At 46.6% G+C, this 11,263-nt stretch overlaps 1 protein-coding gene across 1 annotated transcript in view; it reads right to left on the reverse strand.

Annotated features, from left to right (window-relative positions):
- Nucleotides 1–9,670, reverse strand: part of LOC115275135 — a 28,722-nt gene extending 19,052 nt beyond the window's left edge. The window contains exons 1-2 of the mRNA XM_029918754.1: nt 9,609–9,670; nt 8,439–8,935 (exon numbers count right to left, since the gene is read on the reverse strand). Coding sequence (XP_029774614.1) covers nt 8,439–8,935; nt 9,609–9,670 — 559 coding nt within the window. The remainder of the gene's footprint in view (nt 1–8,438; nt 8,936–9,608) is intronic.
- Between the last annotated feature and the right edge of the window lie 1,593 nt (nt 9,671–11,263).

Genomic DNA, 11,263 nt, shown 5'->3' on the forward strand with positions numbered 1-11,263 from the left:
AGAGAAGCACTGCTTGGGTGAGGCCCACCCACATTAAGGAAGGCAATCTGCTTTATTCAAAGCCCACTGATTTACTGTAAATCCCATCCAAAAACACCCTCACAGAAACATCCAGAAAAAAATTTAACCAACTCTCTGGGCACTGTAGCCCCTCCAAATTGACACATAAAAGTTCACCACCACAGGGCCTTATTACGAAGTGATGGGAGAATTGTCTCATGTTCTCGTGCTCTACAGTCACCTCACTACAGGTGTCCCCCCAGCCTCCTCCCAGCATCGCCATCCTCCCAATCTGCTACGGTTTCCCTTGGGGGGTCAGGGCTGGGGGAGTGAAGTGAAAGAGGGGTGCTGGGCTGGAAGTTAGTTAGAAAAATGCTGGGCTCAAATGAGCTCTTCTCAAGAATTCCCCAGTCTGGGGGCGCCCGGGTGGCTCAGTCTGTTGAGCGTCCGGCTTCGGCTCAGGTCATGATCTCAGAGTTCGTGGGTTCAAGCCCCGCGTTGGGCTCTGTGCTGACAGCTAGCTTAGAGCCTGGAGCCTGCTTCAGATTCGGTGTCTCCCTCTCTCTGACCCTCCCCTGCTCACACTGTCTCTCTCTCTCTCTCTCTCAAAAAAAATTTTTTTAATTAAAAAAATAAAAAGGAATCCCCCAGTCTGTATGTCTAGGCCAAGGAAGAGAACTCTTTTTTCCCCTCAGGATTCCTTCCATAGCAACGTTCTAGCTCCGGGTCAGGAGAGACATTTTTTCCAGCCTGTACCAACACCTTCCCCTGGAACTCAGGGCTAGCCAACCACTGTCTCTCCAACGAGCCCTATCTCCAGCCAGCCATCTCCACTAGCCCTCGGCACATTTCCAGAACTTCCTGAATCCCTGTGTGTGGTTGAGTTGAGCCATGGTGACATCAGTCATGTTATTGTTGATCAAAAACAAGGGTAAGCTGTAACCAAGGCCTTTGTGGTTTTTGACTTAACTGCTGCTCACTAACTGTAATGCAACTATAAAAAGGCCCCAAATAGAAACTGTGTATACATCGAGGGCAGACAGGATAAGAGCCTAGACCCTTCTCCTTTAGTGACACAGGGTGGTTTGTCTCCTTCACTGGAACAAATTCTTGTACACACCCAGGTCAGTGTTACCTGTGCATTTAAAAATAACCTCTTTATTGAGATAAAATCCACACTGTATACAATTTAAATACATTTAAAATGTATGACTCAATAGTTTCCATTATACTCATAGAGTTGTGTAACCATCGCCACAATTTTAGACCATTTGGTCACTCCCCAAAGTAACACACATCCATAAAAAGCCACTCTAATCTCCTCACCCCTCATTCCCCAGACCCTAGGCAATCACTAATCTACTTTGTCTTCTGTCCACAGTTACATATTCTGGACACTTCATATAAATGGAGTCATAAAATATGTGCTTCTGACTCATTCTTTTAAAGGTAAAATAAGCTTAGATGTTGTCATGACAACAAAATTACCAGACCAAGCATTCACTTCCGAGGGATACTGGTCACACTACTCAGCTTAGTGAATTAGGCAAAAAAGCATCTATGCAGTAAGAAAGACAGAAAGCCTGAATGTCTAGCAACACTAAGCATGTAGAAATTCTGGATTCTGTGTCAATCTGACTTACAATTCAAAGAGTTCCCAAGAGGCTTTTAGTGGACAAGGCATAAGAGCACATTCAACAGTTCTGTCTGGAAGGCCAGCAGTCAAATTTCTGGCTGCAGCTTCAAGATGTGGCTCTTAGGAAAGTACCTCCCTTACCACTCAGAGCTCTCTTCCCAATGGAAATCAAGTGAGTGTCAAAGAAGCATTAAAAAAAAATGTTTAGGTGTCAGGATGGCCGAGCGGGCTAAGGCGCCAGACTCAAAAAAAAAAAATGTTTATTTATTTATTTTTGAGAGAGAGAGAGAGAGAGAGAGAGAGAGAGAATCCCAAGCAGGCTCTGCACTGTCAGCACAGAGCCTGATGGGGGCTCCAACTCATGAACCATGAGATCATGACTTGAGCCGAAACTAATGAAATCAAGAGTTGGGTACCCAACCGAATGAGCCACCCAGGCACCCCAAACAGGCATTTTATTTTATTTCTATGTCTTGGTTGAATAAGAGGAAGACACAGAGGGTACGACACCAAATGTGCACTTGGGGAGAGGTGTCAGAGCATCAGAGCCTAACTCAGGGACCAGAGTCCAGAAGTGCTCTCTTACAATGTTGTCCACTTGGCAGATTATAAGCCAGAAAATGCCAAGAATGAAAGTCAGTGCTTTGAAATGATGTGACAAGCTAGGTATTTAAAACAAAGAGAAGGGGGCTCTTGGGTGACTCAGTTGGTTAAGTGTTGGACTTTTGTTTTCCGCTCAGGTCATGATCTCACAGTTCGTGAGTTCGAGCTCTGCATTGGGCTCCTGGCTGACAGTTTGGAACCTGCTTGGGATTCTCTCTTTCTGCCCCTCGCCTGCTTGCACATGCTTTCTCTCTCTTTCTCAAAATAAATAAATAAACTTAAAAAAAATAAAAATAAAACAAAGAGAAAATGAATTGCCCCCAGTTCTCAGACTCTCTCTGGGCCTTGGGTGTGGTTTTGCTTTCTCAGAATTTGGGAATTATTAAATGTTGCATAATTTTTAAAAATTTGTATTTATTTTTGAAAGAGAGAGTGTGTGTGTGTGAGTGAGGGAGGGACAGAGAGAGACACACACACAGTATCAGAAGCAGGCTTCAGACACGGAGGTGTCAGCAACAGAGCCTGACATGGGGCTCAAACTCACGAACCATGAAATCATGACCTGAGCCAACATCAAATGCTTAACCAAGTGAGCCACCCAGGCACCCAGAGAATTACTAACTGTTGCTGAAAAAGAAATGTACATGAGAGCTAAGGATGCTTTGGGCAGTACCTGATGTGATTCAATGACCAGCATTAGTGACAAGGCTCCCTGCAGACTTTACAGTGTGGAGGTTACTGAAGGCTGGCCTGCTAGGAAAAGGTACTCTTAGATGAGTGAACTTGAGCTGGAAGGGAAAGAGTGACTGAGCTTACATAACAGCCATGACTGAAGTGAAAGAGAGAGGGGAGGAGGGTGAAGAGCAGCTCTGGCCATGGCTTTTTCCAAGCACTGCTTGGAAGTCAGATTCTCTCTCAGTAAAGTATTCCAGTGACGCCTCACTTTGTGTACAAGTTCTGGTGACAAAAAGACCATGGCTGCTCCCTTCTCTTTCCCGCAGGTTCATGCAAAGCTTAGGTGGTTTCACAGGCCCTTGAGGAAGTGCCAGGTTGCTTTCTCCAATAGCTCACTCACTTGGTCAGAGAGGGCTGAAGAAAACCAACCACTGGGTCTAGCTAGTCAATGAAACTGGCAGACTAATATAGATTCCAATAAAGGCACAACTTGGAACATGGTCATTCCTATATAAACTGCTTTATATTGTCTTATACTCTCTTGTGATCGCCTTATCTCCCCAACTACATTTTAATACTAAAGGTAGGGAATGTGCAACTGCCTTTTATGCTGTCATTCAATGTGCTTGGCACACAGGGGACAAGATACACCTTTTAGGCTGGTGGTTTGAAGCAGGGAAACCACACACAGGCGGGCAATAGCAAGACAAGGGGGAAGAAGCAAAAGTCCCAGCAGACCTAAAACTCAGCTTGAAACCCATTCCAAGACCTAAAAGTGTTTTAGATGCGAATCCCGGGGTGTCGGCTCCGTTGGTTAAGCATCTGACTTCGGCTCAGGTCATGATCTCATGGTCTGTGAGTTTGAGCCCTGCACCAGGCTTTGTGCCGACAGCTCAGACCCCGGAGCCTGCTTCTTCGATTCTGTCTCCCTCTCTGACCGTTCCCTGCTGACCCTCTGTCCTCAAAAATAAACATTAAAAAAAAAAAAAGAAAGAAATGAATCCTGTGATATGCACTGCACATTTGAGTGACCTAAAGCCAAGTCACAGTTAGGACAAATATACATTGTCCTAAATTTACATTGCAAAGATGTTAAATGAAGTTGAAAGACCAGGAATTAAAATACTAAAGGCCTCTGTTGACAAAGAGTTTTCTCATTCTGGAAAGAAAAGAAAAATTCCAAACTTGATGCTGCTTTCCAAAGTCTTCAGCCAAAGAAAACAACACAAGCCTAAACTGGATTAACTCAGATGAGTACAAAACAGTGAGCATGTTCACATGTGGGTGATTATGACACATGGAAGAATTAGTTTCTGCCCAGGAGAGAAGGTTGGGTGTTAGGACCCAGTGTCAGGAGATTTGTTGGTCATCAGTCCTGGAACTATGAAAGCAAAAGAAATGTAAGATACATCTAAAATCAAAACTAGAAAATAGGAGTGCCTGGGTGACCCAGTTGGTTAAACATCTGAATTTTGGCTCAGGTCATGATCTCAGGGTTTGTGAGTTTAAGCCCTCCATCAGGCTCCACATTGGCAGTGCAGAGCCAGCCTGGGATCCTCTCTTTCTGCCCCTCCCCTGCTATCTCTCTCTCTCTCTCAAAATAAATACACTTAAAAAAAAAATCTAGAAAATAGGAATTGGGGCATGGAGGTGGGGATGTTAGGTGAAATAGGTGAAGGGGATTAAGACTGCACGTATCACGATGATCACGGAGTCACGTGCAGCACTGTTGGGTCACTCCACTGTATACCTGCAGCTAGTAGAACTCTACTAGAATTAAAATTAGAAACTTAAAGACATTTTTAAAATTAAAAATAAAAAGTAATTGGGGCATGGAAATACTGATCTTATGAAATATAATGTTTAAGTTACTCCTTATCCCAGGCATGGGGGCCCCTAATGGCCTGGGTGATTTTCAGTCACTGGTTCACCAAGGAGGTTCAAAAAAAATGACCAGGAAACGATTAAAATAGTCAGACGCCAGGGCCCAGCTGGGCCCTATTGAATCTGGAGCAAAGTTTTTGATTCTCAGTATTTAAAAAAATTTTTTTTAAGTTTATTTATTTTGAGAGAGAGAGGAGAGTGTGTGCAAGCCGGAGAGGTAGGGAGAGACAGGGACAAAGAGAATCCGAAGCAGGCTCCTCACTGCCAGTGCTGAGCCCCATAAGGTGCTCAAACCCCCCAACTGTGAGATCATAACCTAAGGTGAAATCAAGAATTGAATGTGTAACCAATGGAGCCACCCAGGTGCCTGGATATTGAGTCTTTTTAAGAAGCAGGTGATTCTGATGTCACTGGGTCTGTGGGTCACATCTTGAAGACACACTGAAGTAGACCACTCCCGCTTATGTCCCCCTCACATTCGTATGGGAGCCGTCCCCACAGTGTGATAATATCTGGAGCTAGCGCCTTCAGGAGACTGGCTTTAAGTGAGACCCCTGGGGAAGGGGCCCTCCTGATGGGATCAGAGGAGAGACAGGGGGCGCGCCCGCTCTCTCTCGCTTGCTCTCTCTCTTTCTCTCTCTCTCGCCAAGTGAGAACACAGCTGAAGGCTGCTGTCTGCGAGCAAGGAAGAGGGCTGTCATCACACACTGAAATGGCTGACACCTTGATCTTGGACTTCCCAGCCTCCAGAACTATAAGCAATAAACGTGTTGTTTAAACCACCCGGCCTGTGGTATTTTGTTATGACAACGTGAGCTAAGACAACTCTGAAGTAGAGACTTGAAGTTGACCACCTCTGCGATGCTGGGAAAGCTGCAGCCACCAGGACAGAGAGACTTTTTCAGAGAGTTTGAGGTCATATTTTCCACACAAGTGCAAACCGATGTGATGTCAGGTCCTGGGACACTTAGTTGTAGATGCCGGGTAAAGCTCTCAGTCACTGTTGGGTGGGAGGGGACTCCACGAAGATACCTTCTTCCCGGAAACTGTCCTAGACAGACAGCTTATTACTTTCTGCGGCAAATAGCAGGCTTTTCCCTTTATACTTCATTTGTGTACAGGCTTTCTTTGCCACTAGACCATGAGCTTCAAGGAGGCCATACCCTGACTGCTCCATTTCAGTGGCTTAGTGCCCGGCACACAGTAAGTGCTCAATAAATGTTGAATGAAACACTTGTTTTTGGTTAATTTAAATAACAATTTTTTTTAGTGTTTTATTTTTGAGAGAGAGAGACAGCATGAGCAGAGGAGGGTCAGGGAGAGAGGGAGACACAGACTCTGAAGACAGGGTCCAGGCTCTGAGATAGCTGTCAGCACAGAGCCTGACATGGGACTCGAATGCAAGAACCATGAGAAAATGACCTGAGCTGAAGCCGGACACTCAACTGACTGAGCCACCCAGGCGCCCCTTGGTTTGTTTAGTAGGCTCCATGCCAAATGTGGGGCTCGAACTCAAAACCCGAAGATCAAGAGTCATATGCTTGATCCCTGCAAGAACCCCTGCAATGTTTATTCGGTGAATTATATCTTCAAATATTTTGAAGGATAAAAAATAAAAAAATAAAAAAGCCTTGGGGCATCTAGCTGGCTCAGTCAGTGGAGCATGTGACCCTTAATCTCAGGGCTATGAATTTGAGCTCCATGCTGGATGTAGAGTTTACTTAAAATAAAATCTTTTAAAAACCCCATCTTTTTTTTTACTATGGACATTTCCAGACATACAAAATTAGAAAAAAACAGTAAAATTAAGTCTCATGCACTCATTACCCAGCCCGGAACTAGATCCCTTCCACAGCCTACCCTCCTGACCCTTCCCCCACCCCTCTCCCATATCCACCCCCCCACTCCCACAACACTCATGATTATTTTGGCAAAACCCCCATACATGACATCATTTCATCCATTTCCTTCAGCATCTATCTCTTTGAGATAAAGACCTTTAAAACCAAACAAAACTACAATATCATCAAACTTAGGGGGAAAGAAAAAAGGAGACACACAATCTAAAGCAGGCTCCAGGCTCCGAGCTGTCAGCACAGAGTCCAACATGGGGCTCAAACTCAGAAACTGATATCATGACCTGAACCAAAATTGGTCGCTTAACTGACTGAGCCACCCAGGCGCTCCTGACCATAATTTTTATACCATCAAATATTCAGTTAGTATCCAAATGTCCCTAGTTGTATCATAAGCAATATTTTTGTTTCGGTTTTTCTGAATCAGTATCCAAAACAGCCCACATGTCAAGTTTGCCTGGGTTGCTCTGCCTTTCAAGCCTTTTTACCTACAAATTCCCCTTCTCTTTTCCTCTTCTTGCAACTTTTTTTGTTGCAAAAACCGGATCATTTGTCCCACAGATATTTCTACATTCTGGACTTTTCTGATTGTATTTCTGTGGTGTCATGTTCCTCTACATGTTCCTTAATCCTGTAAACTGGTAGGTGGAATTATACGTGGAGGCTTGGTAAGATCCAGCCCCCTCCCCATGTTGGGGGGGGTACAAAATGCTTTCATTCTGGTTAGTACCATTGCATAACAAATTATCCACACACTCAGCAGCTTAAAAATGTTTTAAATTTTGTTTGGGATATTATAGGTCAGGAATGTGGAAAAGGGAAACAGGTGTGGCTTGTCTCTGCTTCGTGGTACCTGGGGCCTTAGCTACGGGAAAAACTCAAACTACTTAGGGAGATGAATAACATGCCTGAGCTCACACATCTAGTAAGGACAGAGACACAGAAGTCACACCGGTGAAGGTAAAGAGTCTCTGGTACGCCTAACAGGGAAAAGCCTGAATAACAGTAACAGCCAACATTTATCGAACACTTACTATTATACCAACTACTAGTGCTTATTCATTAGGCTCAGAACAATTTCCTCCTCAGTCCTAATGTTCCCTTCCACACAGAGGAAGCTCTTCTAGCCTAAGATTTCGGACCTCTCTCTACTCCATGGCTCACTCCTCCCTCGGAATGGGGAAGAGCAGCAGCTTCTCAGTGGCGAGCCTGGGGGAAGGAACCCCAAAGGCACAGCTCAGCCGCCTCCCTTCTCCTCCCTGGCAGCTGACCTCCTTGTGAACGCGCTACCGGCTCTGTTCTCCAGGGTTAACCGGGACAGTTCCCAGTCTGGAGGCCCGCCTGTGTGGGATCTGCATAATTCCGTTCACTTCCCTACAAATAAAAAACCACTGGCTCCAGTAGAAAATGTACCGGTGATAACGTTACTATTTTTGGTCCTGGAGGTCTGATTGCTTCTTGCCCATCTCTTAAAGAGCTCTGTTAGGGATGGGGGGAGGGGGGGACTCTTTATTCTAGCTTCTTGAATCCCCAAACGATTCCCTTGTTTAATACTAACAAAAATTCACTAGGAGACTCCCCTTCACCCAGATGAGCAAAGAAGGGTGAACATTTGCTCTCAGGTCAGGATTGGGTGAAACGAGAGCCCTCGAGAGCTGGCCAACAGCGGAAGCCCTACAAACACAAGGCCTTGGAGCGGTGGATCCGGCTTCGCCACTCCCTGCCTGGCAGATGGACCATGAACGAGTGCTTTCCGACCTCCGTCCGCCTGCCGGTTCCTTTACCGGTAACGTGGGGGGTCCCACCGGCTGCTCCTTGCAGCTCCTTCCTGCTCCGAGGTCTGCGGCCGTGAGTCAGTGGTGACCAGCCACTGACTGTCTCCCCTGCCTTCCTCTGCGTCACCGCGGACTTTCGGAGGGTGACTTCTCCCCTGCCTGAGCGAGGCCCAGTTAGCGAGGACAAGGTGCTTGAAACTCGCCCTTGTTTAAAGGGCTGGGCCCTCCGAGGTCCGCGGCTCCCTTCCCTTTGTTGCCATAGTAACAAAACAGGCACCCACACTTCCGTTTCCGAGGGAGTGACGCAAACCGCAGTAGGGGCTGCGCGGCGGCGGCTTTCCGGGGTCGCTGCTCTGCAGCGCCCCCCAGCGACCTCAAGGGGGCCCGACGACAGGGACAGACACCCCCACCCCCATCCCCGGGGCCATTTCTGCAGGGTTGTGCTGGCTGGAGTGAAACCACGGACGGGCTTTCCCAGAAAAAACGCACATCTCTGCCAGGTCGGCCTAAGGAAGAAAAATAAAGATCACAAGAGATCCAGGCTTACTCGCCTAAGAGCCTGGTCCAGAGCAGCGAATTCTCTGCCACTACAAAAGCCTGCCCTTTGGTTTAGTTACCAGGGCACGGGGTCGATGGAGATCTTGTGCCCGGCCTTGACTTCTGATAAGTTTCATCTGATTCCGAAACTCAGCGGTTTAACGCCGGAACAAAGCAAACTAGCACAGAACAGGAAGTGGAAAAAACATTTTGCCTTCTGGAAACCACCTTTTGTTCACCTGCATCCCTCCCAAACAGCAGTCAAATTAGTCCAAATACCTGCCTTTCTGGGGTGTATTCCCAGATGGTGCAGCCCCCAAAATGCCTTTGTCGACGAATTTGATGCCCCGGTTTTTCAGAAAAGAGTTCTGTAGGGAAACTGGAGGTTGTGCCTCCCTGCCCGCATCACAAGGTAGCACACTGTTGCTTTTTGTTTGTTTTGTTTTGTTTTCATTTTCTGGAAAAAGAAATTGCTTTGCTTTGGCAGGGAGGTCACGAGGCGTAAGGTGAACCAAGCAAAGGTTTTGGAAGTGCAAAAAGGCTGGAGATGTCAGTGTGTACCAGAGGGAAGAGGGCAGGCAGCCAGGATGTGAAAGAGTCCTCTGTCCTTCTGACCCTTGCCCTCACAGGGCCTGTCCCTACTGGCAACCAGCAGACACTTCCTCACTTAGGTGGGGGAAGGTGGCTGTGGCCTTCGATGGCATTGTTCCCAGAATGGAAAATGTGGGTGTTGGCAACCATATCAAAGGCCTTGGATTGTGCAGAAAACTTTGCACCTCTGATCAGCAGACTTCAGAGTCCAAGTGCTATTCAAGGTCTGTGGAAGCTTTAGAACAATAGACTTGGCCCCCTGCCTACCTGTTTGCATGACTTTCTGAAAGAGTTAAATGGGACCCCAGACCAATTACCTCCTACCGACCTCCTTGAAGTGGCTCTCAACAATTGAAGTCAGCACTAAGGCCAACACCAGTTATAGACCCCAACTGGACCTTGGGGGAGATAGACTTAGAATGAGGTTAGTGACTACCCAGTCCAGTACAGAATTTAAGAAGGTGCAAAAAAACCTCAGTCATCAAAAAAAAAAAGTTTTTCCTTTTTTAAAATGTTTATTTATTTATTTTGAGAAAGACGGAGGCAGCACGAGCAGGAGAGGGCCAGAGAGAGAGGGGGAGAGAATTCCAAGCAGGCTCTGTGCTGTCAGCCCAGATCCTGACTCGGGGGCTCAAACTCATGAACTGTTAGATCATGACCTGAGCTGAAATCAAGTGTTGGGAGCTTAACTGACTGAGCCACCCAGACACTCCCAAAATAAGTAATATTTTAATGTAATCCTTAAAATTAAAAAAAAATTAATGTTTATTTTTGAGAGAGCTGGGGAGGGGCAGAGAGAGAGAGGGACAGAGGATCTGAAGCCAGCTCTGCGCTGACAGCAGCAAGCCTGATGTGGCAGGTGAATTCACGAACCATGAGATCATGACCTGAGCCCAAGTCTGACGCTCAGCCTACGGAGCCACCCAGGTGCCCCTGTAATCCTTAAAACTTTTGATACTTTGTTCACTGTGGATTATTTTGCATTGATTTCAATTTTTGAAATGATTACATCTAAATATTGTTTATCTAGATAATGGAGTTTTGGCACTTTCCCCTGAAAGTATGTGGCTCTGCATCTGGGAGCCTTGCACAAGGAATCCTGTCCCTTGGGGTGTGGGGAGAGGAGGCCAGATGGACCCCACTTCTTGGATCTCTGCCCAGCCCTGGCCTGCACTGTGGGAAATTGCTTCCCATTGTGGCCCTGGCCCAAGTCCTCTGGTGAGAAAGGGCTGTGACCCCAGTGAGGCAGCCTCCCTGGGAGAGATAAGCCATTCCACTTGATGTGCCTCCCAGGAAGGTGTCCCAGGAGCTACACACTGATGTCGAAGCCTGGGAACTGACAAGAGAGGGAAGCCAGGAATGGATCCTGCAACTTCTCTGTCTTTTTATTTATTAAAAAATTTTTCCCCTCATTTTGATTTTTTTTAATGTTTTTTATTTATTTTTGAGAGACAGAGAGACAGTTCGAGCAGGGGAGGGTCAGAAGAGAGGGAGACACAGAATCTGAAGCAGGCTTCAGGCTCTGAGCCAGCTGTCAGCACAGAGCCCTAAGCGGGGCTCGAACTCACGAACCACGAGATCATGGCCTGAGCCGAAGTCAGACACTTAGCCAACTGAGCCACCCAGGTGCCCCTTTCCCTCTCATTTTAGTTTTGGAGAGAGAGGACACAAGCAGGGGAGAGGGGCAGAGGGAGAGGAAGAGAGAA

The sequence above is a fragment of the Suricata suricatta genome, chromosome 2 (genome assembly GCF_006229205.1).
Source record: "Suricata suricatta isolate VVHF042 chromosome 2, meerkat_22Aug2017_6uvM2_HiC, whole genome shotgun sequence".
In the NCBI taxonomy this organism is placed as follows: domain Eukaryota; kingdom Metazoa; phylum Chordata; class Mammalia; order Carnivora; family Herpestidae; genus Suricata; species Suricata suricatta.